Source organism: Aegilops tauschii, chromosome 2 (genome assembly GCF_002575655.3).
Source record: "Aegilops tauschii subsp. strangulata cultivar AL8/78 chromosome 2, Aet v6.0, whole genome shotgun sequence".
In the NCBI taxonomy this organism is placed as follows: domain Eukaryota; kingdom Viridiplantae; phylum Streptophyta; class Magnoliopsida; order Poales; family Poaceae; genus Aegilops; species Aegilops tauschii.
Genome location: NC_053036.3, coordinates 42,495,680 through 42,520,617, shown reverse-complemented (window position 1 = coordinate 42,520,617; position 24,938 = coordinate 42,495,680). Strand labels below are relative to the sequence as shown.

The following is a 24,938-nucleotide window of genomic DNA, read 5'->3' as shown; positions in this document are numbered from 1 at the left end:
GTCATCTACCATCAAGTAGCCATCCCGCCGCCTGCCGCCGTCTAGGCGCCGTCCCGCCACCGTTGCTCAGGAGGATGGTTGCTTCAGCTCCATCGACACCGGAAGGACATCGCTGAGCGCCCCAAATCGTACTGAACACTCACGTGCAATGCAATTCTCTTCAGTTGTGAACTGACGTGGATCTATGCTTGTTGAATGCTCTTGCAAATTTAGTCGTCGTCCTACCCTCAGACGATGGATCACGTGTTGCTTCTAGATTGCCTGTTTCAGTGTTGAGTCCACCGGTCAGCTAATCATACAGTACATCCTGTGAGGATTGCTTGCATATTTTGTATTGGCAGAAGTGGGAGCAAGACTTACATAAGTACTTGACGGTTCTTGGCTCTCTTTTCCGGATGATTTGGTTGACAAGGAATACCTGGGTGATGCTATTTCAATCTAGCCAACTTAGTTCTTAATTGTAGCAGCATTCTTGAGGACCTGCCCCTTTGATTGCAAAATTGGTAATAGCAGCTTGAACAAATTCATGTAATTTGGCACCGCCATGATCGGAGTTCTCTTTCCCACCAAATACGACGCTGTCGAGGCCCCCGTCCATACAGTGCACGGCTGCCATCCTCCTTTCTGCTAGGTTTTCATGCCCCCGGAGATCGGTGTTTCATCACCCTCAAATAACTATTTTCAGTGATAGCAAGTTAGATGCACATTCATGGGCAACATCACAAAAGCTATAACCCTTTCATTTAATTCTGATATACCTCTGTAAGATTTCCTTCTTTTTCTTATTCATGGCTAAATTGATCAAGCTCAATAGCGCATTCAGCATTGATTTTTTTATTGTTATGTGCACCCTCAAGGAGGCAAATGTCCAATTTTTCATGATGAATCAGGTTTGCTGTTTGTCACATTCTCTTGCTAAACATATATTCCTGCAATGCGGAATGTTGCATCGACCCGAGTAATTGAAAAAAGACTACCACTTTTGAGGTTTGTGTCCTAGAAAACTATCCCTTTTTGATTGTGTCCTATAAACTACCAATCAAACGCTAAAATTTTCCTAAAACCTACCACTTTTAGATAGTGACCAGTTCGGGGGTTTTTCAACAGGAGTATGACATGTCTGGCCCATAGGCTCCCCAACATGTCAGGGCCATGTCGGCAAAATGCTTGACGGCGGCACGAGATGGTGAATTCGGACACCCAAGTCCCCCATGGCACTTGCTGCATGCTGTGGCACATCTTCTTTGGCGGCAGAGGCGTCAGCTGAGACGTTGTCCTTGAGCACGAGGCTGCAGAGGGGGGGGGGGCAGGTGGTGGCCCTCCTCATTGATTTGGTGGCAACGATGAAGTTTGGTGGCTAGATCCGGTCATTTCAGGCGACGGTGGGCGGCGGCGATCGATGAAAGGAGGGCCCGGGGGAGTCAAGGGCTGCAGTGCAGGCAGTGTTGCCGGCGAGGGCATTGGGGTGGCGATGATCGGCATCGATGTGGATGAGGGCGACCGAGGGAGAGCGGCGGGCACGGAGGAGAGGAAGATTTTTCTTGAAAAATGCCCGCAACCGCTATAATTTTTGGGCATAGTGGTCGGGCGACTTATAATATTTTAGTAATTAAATGGGACAAGGGTTCGGCTAGGTCTGGTTTAACTCCTCAAATGAAAAAGGTTTTAGGAGTTATAACCTTTTAACGGTTCAGCTAGATTTGCCCTAAGAACACATCTCCACAGAGGGAAGGGCCTCCACCTCCAGTGTGCCTCCTCTACTCTGCATCGAATCCTTTGCTCCATGTTGAATCTTTCACCAGTGGAATGTTAGGCGGGGCAGGGTGCTACAAGGGCTATATTAGGTTGCATCCCTCGTGGCCTCGTCGTCCCCATACCAAGGTAATAAATGAACCGAGGCAAATTAGGTCAAGCTTCGTTTCCAACCTTCACGAGTCCCCTTACTAGATCATATCTTCTCGGCGCGATTGCAAGAACCAAGAGGGTAGGAGCTAGTCTGCAGAATTTGCGCCACACATTCGAGCAACGGCACCTCGAAGGGCGTAAAAGCAATGAGACCGAAGCCCGAAACTTTAAACCATAAATTGAATAGTCGAAGTGGATCCACCTAGTCAATAGATTTAGACACAACCAACTTACTCAAAAATTAGGGCTAAGAGCAACTCCAACTCCCGTATCCCTAAAAAACTGTCGTTTACAAGAAGTTGGGGGCAAAAAAGTTCCTCAATAGCACTGATAACCCACAAGTGTAGGCGGTCAATTGTAATTTTTTCGATAAATAAGAGTGTCAAACCCAACGAGGAGCGAATGGTAGAATTTATATTCTATTCAAGTTCTATCGACCACCGATACAACTCTACACACACTTAATGTTCACTTTACCTAGAAAAAGTATGAAACTATTTTGCGGGGATAAAACTAGAAGTACTTTGCGAGAATAAAACTAGGTGTAATTTGCAAGATAATAAAAGTTAGTTGTTTAGTAGAAAACCTTTTGTAGAACCATGAGAAAGATTGTCCATAGGCAATTAAGTATAACACGATAGATACTTATCATACGCAATGAGGGAGAGACATACGCTAACACACTTTCCGTACTTGGATCATATGAACTTATGATTGGAACTCTATCAAGCATCCGTAACTACTAAAGATCATTAAGGTAAAATCCAACCATAGCATTGATACGTCTCCGTCGTATCTATAGTTTTTTATTGTTTCATGCCAATATTTTACAACTTTCACATACTTTTGTCAACAATTTGTCTAATTTTCTTGGACTAACATATTGATCCAGTGCCGAGTGTCGGTTCCTGTTTATTGCATGTGTTTTGTTTCACAGAAAATCCATATCAAACGAAGTCCAAATGCGATAAAAATTTACAGACATTTATTTTGGTATATATGCAATTTTTGGGAAAAAGAAACAACGCGAGACGATGCTCGAGGGGCCCACAAGCTCAGACGGCACACCCCTACCCCGGGCACGCCGGGCAGGCTTGTGGGGCCCCTATAAGGCGGTTGGTTCCCTTCTTTCGTCGTAAGAAAGATAATATCCGGATAAAAATCCCCTCAAAAGTTTAGCCCAATCGAAGTCATGGATCTCCAGGATTTAAAAAAGGTGAAGAGCCAGAAAATAGGAACGCGAAACAGAAGAGAACAGAGAGAGATATCCAATCTCGGAGGGGATCCTGCCCTTTGGGAGCCATGGATGCCAAGGGGGGATTCCAAAGAAGAAGAAGAAGGAGGAGGAGGAGGGGGGCTCTCTTCTCCTCTCTCCTGGTGGCGCCGGAACATCGTCGGAGCAATCATCGTGTGACGGCGATCTACTCCAACAACTCCGTCATCTTCATCAACACCTTCATCACCTTCCCTCATCTATATTAAGCGAATGTTAAGTGTGCGCAGAGTTGTATCGGTGGTCGATAAAACTTGAAGGGAATATTAATTCTACCTTTAGCTCCTCCTTGGGTTGGATACTCTTACTTATCGACAAAGGCTACAATTGATCCCCTATACTTGTGGGTTATCAGGACCTTTTTCTGGCGCCTTTGCCGGGGAGCAATAGCGTGGGGTGAATATTCTCGTGTGTGCTTGTTTGCTTTATCACTAAGTAGTTTTTATTTTCAGTTCTAAGTTGTTCTCTATGTCTAGTTATGTATATGGAACATGAAATACCAAACAAATTAGCTGTAGTTGCTAAGATGGGGAACCTCCTAAAACCCTTGATACTTGTTATGAGGAAAACATTAAATACTACTTTGATAATCCTAATAAATCTCGATTCAACTTGATAATGGGAGATACCTTGGATCACTTGGAATACTTTAGGGATTATCGCTTGTCTCAAAAAGCGAAACACTTATGGGATCAAATAAAAATATTGCATTGGTATGTTTGAAATTTACGAGGTTCAGTAACAACTTGATCTGAAGTTTCATGATCATCATCATTAACTTCCTCACTAATTGGTGTAGTTGTCATAGGAACCGGTTTCTGTGATAAACTACTTTCCAATAAGGGAGCGGGTACAGTTACCTCATCAAGTTCTACTTTCCTCCCACTCACTTCTTTCGAGAGAAACTTCTTCTCTAGAAAGGATCCAAATTTAGCAACAAAAGTCTTGCCTTCAGATTTGTGATAGAAGGTGTACCCAACAGTTTCCTTTGGGTATCCTATGAAGACACATTTCTCCGATTTGGGTTCGAGCTTATCAGGTTGAAGCTTTTTCACATAAGCATCGCAGCCCCAAACTTTAAGAAACGACAACTTTGGTTTCTTGCCAAACCACAGTTCATACGGCGTCGTCTCAACGGATTTTGATGGTGCCCTATTTAACGTGAATGCAGCCGTCTCTAAAGCATAACCCCAAAAACATAGCGGTAAATCAGTAAGAGACATCATAGATCGCACCATATCTAGTAAAGTACGATTACGATGTTCGGACACACCATTACGTTGTGGTGGTCCGGGTGGCATGAGTTGCGAAACTATTCCGCATTGTTTTAAATGAAGACCAAACTCATACCTCAAATATTCTACTCCACGATCAGATCGTAGAAACTTTATTTTCTTGTTACGATGATTTTCCACTTCACTCTGAAATTCTTTGAACTTTTCAAATGTTTCAGACTTATGTTTCATTAAGTAGATATACCCATATCTGCTTAAATCATCTGTGAAGGTGGGAGAATAACGATACCCGCCGCGAGCCTCAACATTCATCGGACCACATACATCTGTATGTATGATTTCCAGCAAATTTGTTGCTCGCTCCATAGTTCCGGAGAACGGCGTTTTAGTGATCTTGCCCATGAGGCACGGTTCGCAAGTACCAAGTGATTCATAATCAAGTGGTTCCAAAAGTCCATCAGTATGTAGTTTCTTCATGCGCTTTACACCAATATGACGTAAACGGCAGTGCCACAAATAAGTTGCACTATCATTATCAACTCTGCACCTTTTGGCTTCAATATTATGAATATGTGTATCACTACTATCGAGATTCAACAAAAATAGACCACTCTTCAAAGGTGCATGACCATAAAAGATATTACTCATATAAATAGAACAACCATTATTCTCTGATTTAAATGAATAACCGTCTCGCATCAAACAAGATCCAGATATAATGTTCGTGCTCAACGCTGGCACCAAATAACAATTATTCAGGTCTAAAACTAATCCCGAAGGTATATGTAGAGGTAGCGTGCCGACCGCGATCACATCGACTTTGGAACCATTTCCCACGTGCATCGTCACCTCGTCCTTAGCCAATCTTCGCTTAATCCGTAGTCCCTGTTTCGAGTTGCAAATATTAGCAACAGAACCAGTATCAAATACCCAGGTGCTACTGCGAGCATTAGTAAGGTACACATCAATAACATGTATATCACAAATACCTTTGTTCACCTTGCCATCCTTCTTATCCGTCAAATACTTGGGGCAGCTCCGCTTCTAGTGACCAGTCTGTTTGCAGTCGAAGCACTCAGTCTCAGGCTTAGGTCCAGACTTGGGTTTCTTCTCCTGAGCAGCAACTTGTTTGCTGTTCTTCTTGAAGTTCCCCTTCTTCTTCCCTTTGCCCTTTTTCTTGAAACTGGTGGTCTTGTTGACCATCAACACTTGATGCTCCTTCTTGATTTCTACCTCCGCAGCTTTTAGCATTGCGAAGAGCTCGGGAATCGTCTTATCCATCCCTTGCATGTTATAGTTCATCACGAAGCTCTTGTAGCTTGGTGGCAGTGATTGAAGAATTCTGTCAATGACGCTATCATCCGGAAGATTAACTGCCAGTTGAATCAAGTGATTGTTATACCCAGACATTCTGAGTATATGCTCACTGACAAAACTATTCTCCTCCATTTTACAGCTGTAGAACTTATTGGAGGCTTCATATCTCTCAATCCGGGTATTTGCTTGAAATATTAACTTCAACTCCTGGAACATCTCATATGCTCCATGACGTTCAAAACGCCGTTGAAGTCCCGGTTCTAAGCCGTAAAGCATGGCACACTGAACTATCGAGTAGTCATCAGCTTTGCTCTGCCAGACGTTCATAACATCTGGTGTTGCTCCTGCAGCAGGTCTGGCACCTAGCGGTGCTTCTAGGACGTAATTCTACTGTGCAGCAATGAGGATACTCCTCAAGTTACGGACCCAGTCCGTGTAATTGCTACCATCATCTTTTAACTTTGCTTTCTCAAGGAACGCATTAAAATTCAACGGAACAACAGCACGGGCCATCTATCTACAATCAACATAGACAAGCAAAATATTATCAGGTACTAATTTCATGATAAATTTAAGTTCAATTAATCATATTACTTAAGAACTTCCACTTAGATAGACATCCCTCTAATCCTCACGTGATCCAAATCAACTAAACCATGTCCGATCATCACGTGAGATGGAGTAGTTTCAATGGTGAACATCACTATGTTGATCATATCTACTATATGATTCACACTCGACCTTTCGGTCTTAGTGTTCCGAGGCCATATCTGCATATGCTAGGCTCGTTAAGTTTAACCTGAGTATTCCGCGTGTGCAACTGTTTTGCACCCGTTGTATTTGAATGTAGAGCCTATCACACCCGATCATCACGTGGTGTCTCAGCACGAAGAACTTTCGCAACGGTGCATACTCAGGAAGAACACTTATACCTTGGTAATTTAGCGAGAGATCATCTTATAATGCTACCGTCAATCAAAGCAAGATAAGATGCATAAAAGATAAACATCACATGCAATCAGTATAAGTGATATGATATGTCCATCATCATCTTGTGCTTGTGATCTCCATCTCCGAAGCATCGTCATGATCACCATCGTCACCGGTGCGACACCTTGATCTCCATCGTAGCATCGTTGTCGTCTCGCCAACTTATGCTTCTACGACTATCGCTACTGCTTAGTGATAAAGTAAAGCATTACAGGGCGATTGCATTGCATACAATAAAGCGACAACCATATGGCTCCTGCTAGTTGCCGATAACTCGGTTACAAAACATGATCATCTCATACAATAAAATATAGCATCATGCCTTGACCATATCACATCACAACATGCCCTGCAAAAACAAGTTAGACGTCCTCTACTTTGTTGTTGCAAGTTTTACGTGGCTGCTACGGCCTGAGCAAGAACGTTCTTACCTACGCATCAAAACCACAACGATAGTTTGTCAAGTTAGTGCTGTTTTAACCTTCTCAAGGACCGGGCGTAGCCACACTCGGTTCAACTAAAGTTGGAGAAAATGACACCCGCCAACCACCTGTGTGCAAAGCACGTCGGTAGAACCAGTCTCGCGTAAGCGTACGCGTAATGTCGGTCCGGGCCGCTTCATCCAAAAATACCGCCGAACCAAAATATGACATGCTGGTAAGCAGTATGACTTATATCGCCCACAACTCACTTGTGTTCTACTCGTGCATATAACATCTACGCATAAAACCAGGCTCTGATACCACTGTTGGGGAACGTAGTAATTTCAAAAAAATTCCTACGCACACGCAAGATCATAGTGATGCATAGCAACGAGAGGAGAGAGTGTGTCCACGTACCCTTGTAGACCGAAAGCGGAAGCGTTAGCACAACGCGGTTGATGTAGTCGTACGTCACTACAAGAAATACGGCCAATTATGACTCCCCATTTAGGTCGTTAATTTGTCATTGTTTTCGTTTATTGACTTTTTTTGACCAAATTTGGAAGGTCAACAGTTGGCCGTCAAGAACGAACAAACGTGACCTTCTCTGGAATTTTGGTCATGGCCGCCCTTGACCAAAATTTTGGTCGTTAAATCTTTAACGAAAATTATGGTCACTACTAATGAGCCTAGACCACGTAGGATCTGATGTGGCCGAGCCAACGTGGCACACGCGATGACATGGATGCCATGTAGGATCAGTCCAAATCAGTTGTTTTAATGGGCTGAGCCCAATAATTCAGCCCACTTTTAAATTTACTTTTAGGCCAAGCATGGGCCGAGCCTAACAGATCAGTTCTTGGGCTGTGGTGTGCAACCCATTTATTTAGTCCATCATTAACTGGGCCAGCACTTTTATCTACCCAACAAAAACATTTTGATTTTTTTCCGTAAAAAAAACTATATTTGGCCTTGAAACGGTTCAGCCCACTCACACAATTTAGTTTTTTCAATCCAGCCCAACAACCAACAATATCTCAAAAACAAAAATACAACGGGCAATTTGGCAGTCAGCCAACACACGCGAATATAATGATGATGATAATAATATAATTCTCCAGGATTTCAACAAGTTAGGCCCAACAGTATCATTACACCATAGGTTCATAATATGCACCAACCAATATAACACAACCAGTAGCTTAGTATTATTAAGCTATGTTCATAAGATGGCACATGTCCATATTGTGCACTAGTAACCAGTAACATAAGATGGCACCAACCAAAACAACACAGCCAGTGAGGGAATCTGCTGGAGGGCCATTCTTTAGTGAGAAAAGGTCAGCAACAACAGCAACATCACTCTTTGGTTCTTCACCTTCTGGTACCTCTTGTTCCATAGCACTTTCCATGTTAGCTTGGCATTTAAAGAAAGATGTACACATGAGCAGAGTACTATGTCCATCAATATATTGTAGTTGGTTCTGAATGACTAGGAAACTTTATAAGTAAACTATTCAAGAATAGATGTCCTAGTAGCAGAATTTAAGAAGCTAACATCATGATACTAATACAACACCTGACATTTCGAAAGAAAGACTGGAAAATCTAAACTGCACACGACGCACACCCACGTCCCGGGAGGCAGCTGCTACACGAGGATAGCTACAGTGCAGTGCACTGTTTGCTCAATACAGACTAGCAGTGATTGCTACATGGGATGGACAGCACATGCTTTTGTATATATCTCTGGAATAGAATGTTGACAAAATAATAATCCAGTCTACATGCTACTAATTAAGTAGTAGTTATTTGAAAAGTTTGTAGCAGGCAAACAGAACAAATCAATCTTGGCAATTACAATTTTTTGGCAGGTTACTATTAGCTACATGAAATAAGCATGGCACCAAGTTTACTAAACAGATAAGCATGCAAAACAAACCATTGTTGAAATTTAAATCAGGCACGTAGCTTAAATGGGAACATGTAGCAGACAAGAACGTAGTACGTTTCAGGAGCACATATGTTGTTTCTTTAGTACAATATACAGTATCAAATAAATCCACTGCAACAAGTCCTAATCATTTCATTCAGATCATATATGAAATGACACGAGTTTCGCCATTCTAAAAGCTAGTAAGATAGATGCTTCAGGCAATCACTAGACAAATAATCAGAGAGTATACAACGCTCTCTCTTAATTACCAGTGTCCAACGACAAAGCAATGCCTGTTGGACTGCGACAGGGACTGAAATTGGCTGAATACTGTCACATTTTGAGTACCAAAAATATGTGCAATGCGATTAGGAAAGGAAACATAGTAGCCATGAAACAGAGGACTGGGACAAGCTAAGTAAAAAAATCAAGGGCATATCAAGGGCATAACAGATTCAAGTCAACAAAAATTAATATGTGCACATGATAGGAAAGATCACAGGAAATAGACTGCCCTGATCAAGTATACTATAACATCAAAAAAGTCAAACAAGCTCATTGTGCATTTTATTTTTCAGTGTGAGACACAATAAGCATAAGTAGCCACTAGCAAAATAACTTGTTATCTACATGCCCTATTATCGGCAACAATGACATTAGGCGATGAAGAACAATATATTTCCTATGCAATATGTCAGCCAAACACACCCTGCCACGCCAATCATCTCATGATCCAACAAAATGTCTAGAAAAATCTATTGAACGGCATCGGCCCAGATTTATATCTGGTGTGCTAGTAAATCTGGACGATCGATGAACATTAAACATATCAAGAAAAACAGTACATCAAGGCATCAACCTAATTTCAGTAAGCAAATCAACTCAATTTAAAGAGCTAGATGACAGCTAAAAACTAACTCCAAATCTATCTATATTCTTATATATTGTACGAATAAGCTAACAACTAACTCCAAATATATCTATACTCTTATATAACTCTGAATCTAGATGACAGCAAATTAACACAATTTAAAGAGCTAGGTGACAGACCATTTTGGGAGTTGACTATAAGCCACGCTCTTCCACTCGCATCAGATGTAGCCTAGCTCACACTACTCTATGCAGTTGTCAACGCCAACTATGCATTCACAGCCGCTCTCACTCGCTGCTTTTGCTAGTCTCCCGTTGCATATGGGGCTGCCATAAAGTACTACACATTCATCAGTCTCCAATGGAGAGTAGAATAGGAACACAGTTGGTGCTACTATCGCTGTTGTTGGCTGGTTGCTCAAATAACTCGGTTTATGTTACTGCTCGCGCAGGTTGGGTAGGCACGCCATGGAAGCATATGAGATGACAGAATATTCAGGGTCAATTATGCAACAGTAGTAGCAACCGAAATCTGGAACTAAACTAACAATATTAATTACAACAAGATGGCATGCTTAGAAATCTACAACTAAGCTAATAAGAACTTTAAATTAAAAGAGGAGAAGAAGAGGTTCGGGAATCAGATGTTCCACTGCCGATGCGTTGGCTGTCAAGGTCGAGGAGGTCGTGTCCATGGCCACGCCATCGACCCGAGCTCCAACCCAGCATCCACCGCAGACCCGTCTTGGTGCTCGAAGGAGACACCGCTTCAGACCCCTCTTGGCTCCCATCCGACTGTGGTCTACTCCTCCCTCACCCGCCTTGCTATGGCTTCGGGGTGGTAGGCCAGGCCGTCCCTTATCACTGGGCGTCGTCGTACGAGGCCAGATCTAGCCACTCCATGGCGTCTGGGCAGGGGAGGAAGCAGCCATCCCATACATGGCGTCCCGGTGCTCGAGCGACGACGGATCTGAGAGATAGAGGGGACATGGTGAGGAGGAGAATGAAGGAGGGGTGTGACGAGGGAAGAGAGTGGATCTGAATCACCGGAGCAACGCCACCGCAAACCCTATGCAGGCCACGCGCGCGCCGCGGTCCGGCCAGCTCGACGAAGCGCAGCGCATCGAAGCACGCACGTGCGTGCCGGCGAGCAAGCCAGCCGCGACGCCGTGGTTGCTGGGCGGCATCTCCTCTCTCTCTCCGGCGAGACTGACGCGGGCCGTGGTCGATAGGGGCCGGTGGAAGGGAGGAAGTGCCTGGGCGGTGACAGAAAGGAGGAAGTGCCTGGGCGGCGGAAGGGAGGAGGTGCCTGGGAGGCGGCGGCGGAAGGAAGGAAGGACGTGCCTGGGAGGCGGCGGCGCGATCTGAATGGGGGTCTCGATGGGAGTGGGAGTTAGGGTTTGGGTTGATGGGAGGAAGGAGCGGAGGGAGGGGGCACCGTGGTGTGGGATGGATGGATGGATGGATGGATGTGTGCCATGTCATCGATCCGTGGCCCACACCTTTCCACCAATGAGAATTAAGTTTATTTCCTGAGTGTAAAAATGGTTTTTTAAGAGCATATGAAATCTTTGATGGAAAGTTGGACCATATTTTGTGAAAATGATCCAATATTTTGCACATGTGTGTATATTGGGATGGGGGTTTTATTTCTTTGCACGAAATTTCATTTTTCATTATTCGAGTGTAAAAATGAGTTTTTTTGTGAAGGACCTAGCAAACATTTGCTGCAAAATTGTCCCAAATTAATTTTCTAAAATATTAGGACATATTTAATGTGGAATTGACCAAATGGTTGGGTGTCAAAAGTTTTGATCAACCTCTCGTGAAAAAGACAAATTTCTGTCGATTCAGATGAAAGCGGGTCAAATTTGAACTGCAGCTGCCTCATAGTTTGCTATTTATTTTTCCCAAAAATCATTTTTAGGTATAAAAATATCTATTTAATTAGAGAAACACCAAAAGTTTTCCAATATTCAACCACTAGCTAGGAACGGTCATGCCCGTCGTTTTGACCGCATTTTGAAACGGGCATGAAAAATTCAAAAAAAAACAAAAATTAGGAAAACCTTCGCATTATGTCATTGTATGTGGCCAAGTTACCGGGAAAAATAATAAACTTGTTATACGGCAATTCTTTTAAAAGAGTGTTCTCAGAAACTAGCTATCATGTGTTGAGATCAATGTCTTTCAAGCCAAATGATCAATCTTATGACCATATTCATGGCATAGTTTATTCAAATGATCTCATATTGTTCACAAGGGTGCATATTGGAATGGCAAACAATGTTGCCTAAGGAAGTTTTCATTTTCTTTGGACGAAAAAATCATTTTCCATTTTTCGAGTGCCCAAAATGTGGTTTTTTTTGTGAAGAACCTACCAAACAATTGTTGCAAAATTGGACCAAATCATTTTTATAAAATACTAGGCCATATTTAATGCGCGATTGACCAAATGGTTGGGTGTCAAAAGTTTTGATCAACCTCTCGTGAAAAAGACAAATTTCTGTCGATTCAGTTGGAAGCGGGTCAAATTTGAACTGCAGCTGCCTCATAGTTTGCTATTTATTTTTCCCAAAAATCATTTTTAGGTATAAAAATATCTATTTAATCAGAGAAACACCAAAAGTTTTCCAATATTCAACCACTAGCTAGGAACGGTCATGCCCGTCGTTTTGACCGCATTTTGAAACGGGCATGAAAAATTCAAAAAAAACAAAAATTAGGAAAACCTTCGCATTATGTCATTGTATGTGGCCAAGTTACCGGGAAAAATAATAAACTTGTAATACGGCAATTCTTTTAAAAGAGTGTTCTCAGAAACTAGCTATCATGTGTTGAGATCAATGTCTTTCAAGCCAAATGATCAATCTTATGACCATATTCATGGCATAGTTTATTCAAATGATCTCATATTGTTCACAAGGGTGCATATTGGAATGGCAAACAATGTTGCCTAAGGAAGTTTTCATTTTCTTTGGACGAAAAAATCATTTTCCATTTTTCGAGTGCCCAAAATGTGGTTTTTTTGTGAAGAACCTACCAAATAATTGTTGCAAAATTGGACCAAATCATTTTTATAAAATACTAGGCCATATTTAATGCGCAATTGACCAAATGGTTGGGTGTCAAAAGTTTTGATCAACCTCTCGTGAAAAAGACAAATTTCTGTCGATTCAGTTGGAAGCGGGTCAAATTTGAACTGCAGCTGCCTCATAGTTTGCTATTTGTTTTTCCCAAAAATCATTTTTAGGTATAAAAATATCTATTTAATCATAGAAACACCAAAAGTTTTCCAATATTCAACCACTAGCTAGGAACGGTCATGCCAGTCGTTTTGACCGCATTTTGAAACGGGCATGAAAAATTCAAAAAAAATCAAAAAAATTGGAAAAACCTTCACATTATGTCATTGTATATGGCCAAGTTACCAGGAAAAATAATAAACTTGTAATACGGTAATTCTTTTAAAAGAGTGTTCTCAGAAACGAGTTATCATGTGTTGAGATCAATGGCTTTCAAGCTAAATGATCAATCTTATGGCCACATTCATGGCATAGTTTATTCGAATGATCTCGTATTGTTCACAAGGGTGCATATTGGAATGGCAAACAATGTTGCCTAAGGAAGTTTTCATTTTCTTTGGACGAAAAAATCATTTTCCATTTTTTGAGTGCCAAAAATGTGGTTTTTTGTGAAGAACCTACCCAATAATTGTTGCAAAATTGGACCAAATCATTTTTATAAAATACTAGGCCATATTTAATGCACAATTGACCAAATGGTTGGGTGTCAAAAATTTTGATACACCTCTGGTGAAAAAGACAAATTTTCGCCGTTTCAGTAGGAAGCCGGTCAAATTTGAACTGTTGCTGCCTCATAGTTTGCTATTTATTTTTTAAAAAAATCATTTCTAGGTACAAAAGTATCTATTTAATCAGAGAAACACCAAAAAAATTCCAAGATTCAACCACTAGCTAGGAACGGTCATTCCCGCCGTTTTGACCGCATTTTGAAACGGGTATAAAAAATTCAAAAAAAAATCAAAAAATTGGAAAACCTTCGCAATGTGTCATTATATGTGACCAAGTTACTAGGAAAATAATAAACTTGTAATACGGTAATTCTTTTAAAAAAGTGTTCTCAGAAATGAGCTATCATTTGTGAAGATTCATGGCTTTCAAGCCAAACGATCAATCTTATGGCCACATTCATGGCATAGTTTGTTCAAATGATCTCATATTGTGCACAAGGGTGCATATTGGAATGGCAAACAATGTTTCCTAAAGAAGTTTTCATTTTCTTTGGATGAAAAAATCATTTTCCATTTTCCGAGTGCCCAAAATGAGTTTTTTTTTGTGAAGGACCTACCATATATTTGTTGGAAATTTGGACCAAATCAAATTTCTAAAATACTAGGCCATATTTAATGCACAATTGACCAAATGGTTGGGTGTCAAAAGCTTTTGTCCACCTCTTGTGAAAAAGACAAATTTCTGCCGATTCAGCTGGAAGCGGGTCAAATTTGAACTGCAGCTGCCTCATAGTTTGCTCTTTATATTTTTCCAAAAATCATTTTTAGGTACAAAAGTATCTATTTAATTAGAGAAACACCAAAAGTTTTCCAAGATTCAACCACTAGCTAGGAGCGGTTAAGCCCGCCGTTTTGACCGCATTTTGAAACGGGCATAAAAAAATAAAATCAAAAAATCAAAAAATGGAAAACCTTCGCATTGTGTCATTATATGTGTGCAAGTTACCAGGAAAAATAATAAACTTGTAATAAGATAATTATTTTTCAAAAGTGTTCTCAGAAACGAGCTATCATATGTGGAGATCAATGGTTTTCAAGCCAAATGATCAATCTTATGGCCACATTCATGGAATGGTTTGTTCTAATGATCTCATATTGTGCACATGGGTGCATATTGGAATGGCAAACAATGTTGCCTATGGAAGTTTTCATTTTCTTTGGATGAAAAAATCATTTTCCATTTTCCGAGTGCCCAAAATGAGTTTTTTTGTGAAGGACCTACCATATATTTTTTGAAAATTTGGACCAAATCAATTTTATAAAATACTAGGCCATATTTAATACACAATTGCCAAAATGATTGGGTGTCCAAAGTTTTTGATCCACCTTTGGTGAAAAAAACAAATTTCCGCCGATTCAGCAGGAAGCGGGTCAGATTTGAACTGCAGCTGCCTCATAGTTTGCTCTTTATTTTTTCCAAAAATCCTTTCTAGTTACATAAGTATATATTAAATCATAAATACATGGTTTGGCGGCGATACATCGAGGTTTGGACGGTGGCCGAGGGCCCCAACTCCATAGCGCGTAAACTCGCATGCCCGCCGCGTGGTCACCGCGTGACCGTGGCGTTGCCTTGTGTTCTGGGCAGCCTAGGCATGTCTAGTGGGTTGGTCACTCCCCAGGTAGGTTCTAGGAAGAAAATTACAATATAAGATTCTCACGAGGAGAGCGAACTATGCTCAAACATGAATTAGCAGCCAAGTGTTTGAGTAGTGGTATGGGAAATGCGCATGGCCAATGGGCGTGAGTTTTGACTGAGGATGACCATCTACTAAGAAGATCGTGTTCACAAATTTTCAGCTCAAAAGGAGGAGCCTAGGTGGTACTTGCTTTGCAAAATACCACACTGGACGGCCATACCCGTCATTTGAACGCATTTTGAAATTGGCATAATAAAATAAAAAACCGAAATATGTAAAATATTTGCATTGTGTCATTATATGTGACCTAATTTTCATCCTATATTTTCCGTATACGCCGAGAACATTTTTCTTTCTTTGTGTTGGTTTCATTCTACATTTTTCATATACGTCAAGAACATTTTTAATGCATGTTTCATATCTTTAAAATACTTGTTTAACTTTTTTTCAAATGCTTGCTTTAACATTTTCTAAATACAAGATTGACTTCGTTCACACACATTGTATATTTTCTGTATACATTTTTCTTATACATGAGACACAAATTTTTTATACACAATTAACAATTTCAAGTGCTTGGTTAGAACTTTTTGAATACATAGTCAACATTTTCATATACAACATATAAATATTTTTTAAATACAAGATTAATATTTTTAATACATGGTTAATAATTTTTTATTTACACATTTTAACATTTTCAAATGCTTGATTTACATTTTTATATAATTGTTTAACATTTTTTAAATGCTCGATTAACATTTTTAAATACATGATCAACTTTTTCCACACACATTGTATATTTTTTGTACATATGGTAATCATTTTCTTTATACACATTTAAGATTTTCAAATGCTTGGTTAACATTTTTTCAAACGTTTTATGTGAAGTTTGTTTTTCAATATATATATAGAATAATTGGAAGTATAAATAATAAACAAAAGTAAAAAAAGAATGAACGAACAAAAAACAGACCAAAAAACGAGCCGCGGCCCAGTAGTTGGCCCACTCGGCGGACGAAAAATATAAAAGAAAAAAAGGTGCCCTTGTCCCACCAAGGCCCAAGCCCACTCGACACTACCCATTAAATAGGTTACGGGCGAGAATGTACCAGTGTCTTTGATACGGTGTGGTAGTTTGTCTCCTTAGGAGAACTCGGCTGTTAGCTAGTTCGAATCACGTGGTGTGGTTTCTTTTTTTGCTTTATTCACCTTTGTGGGACGGGTCCTTTTTTTCTTTGAGAGTGGCGTTTTGGCGCGGTGGCCTTTCGTTTTTGCTTTATTCACCTTTGTGGGACGGGTTGTTTTTTCCTTAAGAGTGGCGTTTTGGATCTTAGATGTAGATACACCTATTATGAAATATGTATAGAAAAAAATCCCGTGTGTACATCTGGACATCCTATGTTCGCACACAAAATTTCGGTGAACAAGGGCATTTTTGTTGCATGTGTAAAAAAGATTAAAATGGCTTGTGAATAGTTGTAATCAACCATCGAAAATTGTCTTCTTTACACAATCCACAAAAAATGTCATTTTTCATCGAAACTTGGTGCACGCACATATAGTGTCCGGATTTACACGCGGGATTTTTTCTCGAATTTTTTTAACTTTTTAAAATATATTTAGACAATGTGTGCATATACACCTGTGAGCCAAAGTGAATTTTCGCCTTTTTCTGCTGTATTCACCTTTGTGGGACGGGTCCCACATGTCATTTGTATTGTGTTAGTTGGCCCCGTTTATAAATGTAGACCCAATTTAGTCAACAAGTCAATCTATGGACGGATTGACGCTACAACCGACACATAAGCCAAAATGACACGACACATAGGTAAAATTGATGATGCGGACGTCCAGTCATCCATGTTACAACACCATGACCATCTGGATTGGTCGTAATCAGCTAGAAATAAGGCCGTCGACCAATTTTGTCTGCTTATGACCATTTTGTGTAAGGCAATTACGACCTTTTTGACCAAAATAGTCACTATGGTTTATGGTTTCGACTCTCCTAAACAGGCCACGACCAATTGGATCGAAATGGTCATAGATTTATGACGATTTCTTCGACGGTCACTGCCAGAAGGTCACAATTTAGCATATTTCTTGTAGTGCGTCTTCATGATCCAACCGATCAAGTACCGAACGTACGGCACCTCTGAGTTCAGCATACGTTCAGCTCGATGACGTCCCTCGAACTCCGATCCAGCCGAGCTTTGAGGGAGAGTTCCGTCAGCATGACGGCGTGGTGACGATGATGATGTTCTACTGACGCAGGGCTTCGCCTAAGCACCGCTACGATATTATCGAGGTGGATTATGGTGGAAGGGCGCACCGCACACGGCTAAGAGATCAAGAGATCAATTGTTGTGTCTAGAGGTGCCCCCTGCCCCCGTATATAAAGGAGCAAGGGGGGGAGAGGCGGCCGGCCAGGAGGAGGCGCGCCAGGGAGGAGTCCTACTCCCATCGGGAGTAGGACTCCATCCTTTCCTAGTTGGAGTAGGAGAAGGGGGAAGGAGGAGGGAGAGAGGGGAAGGAAAGGGGGCGCGTCGCGCCCCTCCTTGTCCAATTCGGACTAGAGGGGGAGGGGGCGCGCCCGGGGGGGGGGGGGGGGTTCCGGTAACCCCCGGTACTCCGGTAAAATCCCGATTTCACCCGAAACACTTACGATATCCAAATATAGGCTTCAAATATATCAATCTTTATGTCTCGACCATTTCGAGACTCATCGTCATGTCCGTGATCACATCCGGGACTCCAAACTACCTTCGGTACATCAAAACATATAAACTCATAATATAACCGTCATCGAACTTTAAGCGTGCGGACCCTATGGGTTCGAGAACTATGTAGACATGACTGAGACACGTCTCCGGTCAATAACCAATAGCGGAACCTGGATGCTCATATTGGCTCCTACATATTCTACGAAGATCTTTATCGGTCAAACCGCATAACAACATACGTTGTTCCCTTTGTCATCGGTATGTTACTTGCCCGAGATTCGATCGTCGGTATCTTAATACCTAGTTCAATCTCGTTACCGGCAAGTCTCTTTACTCGTTCCGTAATACATCATCCGGCAACTAACTCATTAGTTGCAATGCTTGCAAGGCTTATAGTGATGTGCATTACTGAGTGGGCCCAGAGATACCTCTCCGACAATCGGAGTGACAAATCCTAATCTCGAAATACGCCAACCCAACAAGTACCTTCGGAGACACTTGTAGAGCACCTTTATAATCACCCAGTTACGTTGTGACGTTTGGTAGCACACAAAGTGTTCCTCCGGTAAACGGGAGTTGCATAATCTCATAGTCATAGGAACATGTATAAGTCATGAAGAAAGCAATAGCAGAATACTAAACGATCGAGTGCTAAGCTAACGGAATGGGTCAAGTCAATCACATCATTCTCCTAATGATGTGATCCCGTTAATCAAATGACAACTCATGTCAATGGCTAGGAAACATAATCATCTTTGATCAACGAGCTAGTCAAGTAGAGGCATACTAGTGACACTCTGTTTGTCTATGTATTCACACATGTATCATGTTTCCGGTTAATACAATTCTAGCATGAATAATAAACATTTATCATGATATAAGGAAATAAATAATAACTTTATTATTGCCTCTAGGGCATATTTCCTTCACATAATGCTAAGCTAACGGGTGGGTCTTGTCCATCATATCATTCTCCTAATGATGTGATCCCGTTCATCAAATGACAACACATGTCTATGGTTAGGAAACGTTCACCATCTTTGATTAATGAGCTAGTCTAGTAGAGGCATACTAGGGACACTGTGTTTTGTCTATATATCCACACGCATGTATCGAGTTTCCGGTTAATACAATTCTAGCATGAATAATAAACATATATCATGATATAAGAGAATATAAATAACAACTTTATTATTGCCTCTAGGGCATATTTCCTTCACATGCCACCGCCGCCCCTCGCTGGTGGCCACCGCAAAGCCTGCCGTCATGTGTGTCACTAGCGAGTCTGAGCCAATTATCTATTTTTTGTGTAATTAAAAATAAAGGAAAATGAATTTAGGGGAACTCACAAAAGTTGCTTTTAAAAAATTCCCTAACTTTTATGGGAAGGCCAAAAAACCAGTTTTAGGGAAAGTTATCTAGGGGAAGAGTTTTTTTTTGAGGGAAAGCCATCATGGCGGTTTATATATCATGTGAAAATAAGGATACATCGTTTGATAGGACGTCCACTAGAAAACCCGGAGGCTCCGACTTCCAAACAATAGTTCGAGAGGACTCCGAATTCCTAGCCAACACATCGGCCGCCATATTGGCTTCTCTAGGACAGTGATTAAAAACAATAAAACTAAAATTACGAGCTAAGAAAGTACATTCTTCATAGATTGCGGCCGCATGTCCGAGGAAGTTCCCGCCGTTCTGCATAACATCAATCACCTCCATGCAGTCCCCTTCGACATAAAGTTTGTTGCAACCCATATCATTAGCAAGTAACAACCCATTTCTCAGAGCCCTTGCTTCTGCCGTCGCCGCATCCTCCACAAAGGGAATGTCCCCGCATGAAGCAGCTATAAAATTTCCCATGTCATCTCCCAGGATAGCTCCTGTACTCCCAGAGCCGCCGTCCATCTCAAATCCCGCGTCGACGTTCAATTTTATAATTCCCTCAGGTGGCCCCTCCCAGCCGTGCCTCCTGATCTTTTTGTTCTTATTTCTAGCTCTCGTGAAATTTTTAGCTAGAGCCGCAATAGCCTGCGCCGATCTGGACGGGTCCTGTAGAAACTCCTCGTGGGTGTAGCGGCGACGCTCCCACCACACATACCATACAGTGGTTGCCACCAGTGCATTGCGTTGGACTCCCGCCACCGTTGCCTGTAGGCTGCTCTTGGACAGAAACATGTCAGATAGTACTGATCCTCGCTCACGTTGTGCAGTACATACCTCAGCCACCAATTGTCCTAGACCCAGGATGCGCCACACATCTTGTACTCGTGGGCATAAGAATAGGGCATGTTTAATACTCTCACAATCGATACTGCACATAGGACATTGCGAACTCGTGATCATATGTCTATTTGCTAGAACCCCCAGACAAGGGATGGCTCCAAGTAAGGCTCTCCACACATGAATCTTTATCTTGGCTGGTACACTTAATTTGCAAATGGTACTCCAAATAGGACTAGTACTTGAGGATTGAACTGAGTTTGTCATTCTCAACTTTCGTCCATGTTGGTGTTCCCACTCTTCATGATAAGCTGACCGTACAGAAAAAATACCGTTCTTATTGCAGTGCCAAGAGACAAAATCATTCCAGAGGTATATTCAGAATACGATGTACATCAACTGGCCAAAATAATTCATTAAGCAACTGCTCATCCCAAGCTCTATTCTCTTCATCTATCAACTCAGAGACACGTGTGATAACAATATTACCCCTCGGTGTCATTACTCCCCGTGCAGTATATACCTATAGCCAGAGCTATATTAGTCTAGGGGAAGAGTTTGCTCTTAGTAAGGTTCCCGAACCCTTTTTTCTTCTGTTTTTTTTGGTTTTGTTTTATCTTGTTCTTGTTCTTTTCTTGCCGAGTCAAATCCCACCCTAATTTTTCCTCACTCACTCTCTCTCCAAGGGAAGGGAAGGGGATCCGCCTCGCCGTCGCTGTCGCCGCCGCGGCTCCTCCTGCATTCCGGCTCCTCCGCTCCGCAGTCCGCACCTCATGCTATGGCCTCCTCCATCTCGAGCTCGAGCACCCCTCCTGGCCTGGGCGCGGATGAGCACGGCCCCGCCCCGCCCTGCCTGGGTCAGCAAGCGTCGCCCCCCTCTACCTCCCACGGACACCTTCTCCGCCGCCTTCCTCCCCGTCGCAGGTGGGCACCTTCGCCGCCGTCCCTCTCTATCCCTCTTCATTTTTCCTGTACAAATCGGCGGTTGGCACTCAGATTAGAGGCGACGGAACAAGCTCGCGATGCGCACATAGCTCGCCGCCGCCACCGGAGCTGGACCCTCCGAGGGTAAACCTCGTGTAGTTTATGTTGGGCTATAGTGTATTTGGCTTCAGTAGAGTGTACATGATTCAGTTTAGCCGTGCGTGACTGACTCTGTTTTCGCTATGAACTCTTTCGCTATTTATCATCAGTCTGTTTCTAGTAGACACGACACCCAAGTCTTGAGTTGGTTGCATCCACTCTCCACGTCCAGCACTTGCACTTGTCTCAAGTCCGGTATAAATACCCCTGTAATTGCCATTACTGATCAATGCAATAGCTAAGCTTTCTACCAGTTTACACCTGCTTGTCTTCTTGATATTAAGCTGCTCCCCTCTGAAGGAGCTAGCCGTGTGGGCGGAGGACTAAAGCTTGTCGCGTCTTTTCAGCTGACCGGACCGGACTCGACGGAGCACTATGATGCCTGGCAAGGGAGGCGCAACCCTGCTTGAGGACCTGCCCGAGGAAATCGTTGACAAGATACTCATCAGGTTGCCGCCCAAGGACGTCGGCCACTGCCGTGCCGTCAGCAAGTCATGGCGCAGCGCGACATCCACGCCTGCATTCATGCTCGAGCACCGCCGCTGCCAGCCGTTGCTCCCCATTGTCGACGGGCAAGGGCGGCCGGCCAGCCTCGTCGTTCTCCGTGATGCCGGTGCCATGAAAGCCCCCCACCAGCAGCAGCTCTGGCCTTTCTTCCCGGGCTACAAGCCACTTTCCCACAATCGCCTCAGAGGCGCTTGTGGTGGCTTCCTCATCGTCTCTCAGGGATACACGTTCTACATCTGCAACCCGGTCATCCGCAAGTGTGCTCTCCTGCCGCTGCCTGAGAGGGAGTACAACACCATAGCCGGTTTCTACTGCCACCATTCAAGTGAAGAGTATAGGGTGCTCTGGGTCTCACGCCCAGACCACTTGTCTAACTCCAGCTTATACGTCCTCACGGTGGGATCTGACAGGCCGAGGCAAATCAGTGTCAGAATGTCAATACTCTCATCACCTTCAGTGGAACAGGATTTACTGAGCAAGCTGTACTCTTCACCACCAGTCCACCACCATGGCAGCCTGCACTGGGGTCTTTGCCCTTACGTCAACATTATGGGAGGTCGCGTAGACATTATTGTGTTTGACACAGAAGCAGAGTCATTTCGGTGGATGCACGGTCCCATCCATTCCCAGCCATACTGTAACTGGAAGCTGTTCGACATGGAGGAGACGTTTGCTTTCTGGTGCAGCTTGAGTGAAAGGTCTTCTATGGATGTCTGGGTGATGCAGGATTACAAGGCTGAAATCTGGGCTTTCAAGTACCGGATTGACCTGTCAATGGTAGAGGCATCAAGGCAGCTTTATTTAACTTCTTTCAAAAAGAAAAAGAGAAGACCACTTGATTCAACAGTGCAGTATTTGGACAACATGGTTGTGCTAAACGAGCGTGAGCTGCTGATCGCGTTTAATATGAAAAATGTGTTGCGCTGGGATATTGATGGCAAGTTCTTAGGTATTGTGAACATTGGAAAGAGTCAGTACTGCATGTCGCTTACGCACCACCGCCTCCAAGAGAGCATTGTTCCGATTCCAGGCCATGATATGATGGAAGAAGAATATGAGGAGTATCCATTCTCCACAGGGCATGCCTGAAAGGTCATGACTCCAGTTTTGCTTTTCTCTTGGACTGAGAGCATGCCTTTTGTTCCTAGCTCTTCTTACCTGTACTACCAGTCAAACATGTCATTTTGGATGGTCGCTATCATGATTTTGTGCTTTTTATGATGTCCTGATCATCTTGTTAATGTTCTGAACTATGGAGTATCGATGTATGACATTAATAACTTTTTTGCTACTGTTCCTCGCTGCCTCCCAAATCTACTTCAGTGTTGGCATGGTTAAGATGCACAGATGGCAGCGTTCAGATGAGTGATCGGCTCTTGGTCATGCTCTTTCAGCGAATGCATATTTTTGCTGCTGGAATGTTATTGTGGATCTCTTCTATAGGCCATTTGTTTGATTTCTACTGTCCGGCGTGCAATGTGGTTGTAACTTTTAAGTTTCACCAGGTTGCACCTGTTCATGTGAAATGTTATCTCAGGCATACTTGCATAGCCGTGCGTATCATCATCAGTGCTTCTTATGAAGGAAGAAATCCTTGGTCCCTTTCTTTTTGTGTTGGAAGTATTGCTAGGGCCTTTGGTTTCGTCCTTTCTTTTTGTGTAGAAAGAAACTTGTTGAAGATGTGCTCTCCCGGAGCAAGATGGATATGATGGTTCTTTGTTCATATTTCTCCGGATTAAAGATTTTTGTAACTTAACTACATGGTGTCAGTTTGGCCACATTTCTTTTCAGTTGGAAAATCCAGTGAATTTTGAGATTGTCTTGATGCCTCCAACGTTGTGTCCAGACTTGCCAAAAATGAGTTGTTCATCATCGGTAACCAGCCATGAATTGCCTCAAACTATTAATGTTAAGCATATCAGTACGACAAGTATCCTTGAGGATCAACATTGTATTCTATTTTGAACAACATGATACTTTAGGTCAATGTGCCTGGCAGCAGCACTTGACTGTTGTTATTCGCATAGAAAAGTGTGAGTTCATTATTGTAGTACAATGTCAATGGTTTCATTGTTTTTAAGGCGCCCATAAGGCGTCACCTAGGCGATGCTTAGGCGTCAGGGCGCCCTGCAAGCTCAAGGCATCCACCTTGCCTTAGGTACCTACTTAAGGCGTCCGCCTTAAGCTTTTAAGGCGTCTGAAGCGTCTGCTAAGGCGTAGAGGTTGGCGCCATAGTCCATATTGGATGCCTTGAGCTTGCCAGGCAGGCAGGAAATAGAGATGTTGTTGGCGCCAACAGGTGAGAGGGGGTGGGGAGAGAAACAATCCCTAATCCACACACACACCTCCTTCTCCTTCTCTCCAGCAGATATGCTCCCTCCACAGCAGACCCCCCCTCTCCAACAGCTCCTCCTCCTCCTCTCTAGCATCTCCTCCGCCGCCTCTCTAGTAAAGTAGCAAGGAACAACAAGGAGCCTACCAAAATATACTATACTCTGCTGCTTAGATCTCTCTAAGGTGTTTGCCTTGCCTTATGCCTTAGCTTTTAGGCGACGCCCCCCCCCCCCCCCCCCCCCCCGCGCATGCGCCTTGCCTCGCCTTACCGTCTTAAAAACATTGAATTATTTGGAAATGCTACCTAACACTTTAGGTCCGAGAGGGAAATTCTTTAGCCATACATCTTACCCAGTGGCCTCAAAACAAGGGAGGGCCATTTTGGCTCTTGGGAGCATATGCTCCCTAATGAACAGTAAATTCAAAATAAATAGTAAATAAAATTTAAAAATTCTGTTTTTTTCGTAGATGTTCTTGTTAGTGTAACAAGAGTGCTTGCCAATTTTCATGCGAAACAGGATGACGATGATTCGTTGGTGAAAAAAAACAAAAATAAGTGTAACATTTGCAGGTAACATTTGTTTTTTGACTTATTTTTTTTGCACAGATCAAAATACTTAAGTTTTCCTCCTAAAAATTTGCAAGTAGCGTTTTGGTGTGATAACG

General features: G+C 42.6%; 1 protein-coding gene and 1 long non-coding RNA gene across 2 annotated transcripts; one reads left to right on the top strand and one right to left on the bottom strand.

Moving 5' to 3' along the window:
• Window positions 1-8,232: 8,232 nt before the first annotated feature.
• On the bottom strand, window positions 8,233-11,427 carry LOC123496993 (uncharacterized). Its single transcript, XR_006669301.2, has 2 exons — window positions 10,996-11,427; window positions 8,233-10,918 (listed from the first exon to the last, which is right to left on the bottom strand). It is a non-coding gene; the product is annotated as an uncharacterized lncRNA (long non-coding RNA).
• A 10,382-nt stretch (window positions 11,428-21,809) lies between these two features.
• Window positions 21,810-23,027, top strand: LOC109768936 (F-box protein At3g07870-like). Its single transcript, XM_020327665.3, has one exon. The coding sequence runs from the start codon at window positions 21,810-21,812 to the stop codon at window positions 23,025-23,027; it is 1,218 nt and encodes a 405-aa protein (XP_020183254.1).
• The last annotated feature ends 1,911 nt before the right edge of the window (window positions 23,028-24,938 follow it).

What these genes read in the sequence shown, in the direction of transcription:
- LOC109768936 (XM_020327665.3), top strand. Translation starts at nt 21,810, where the DNA reads ATGCCTGGCAAGGGAGGCGCAACCCTGCTTGAGGACCTGCCCGAGGAA.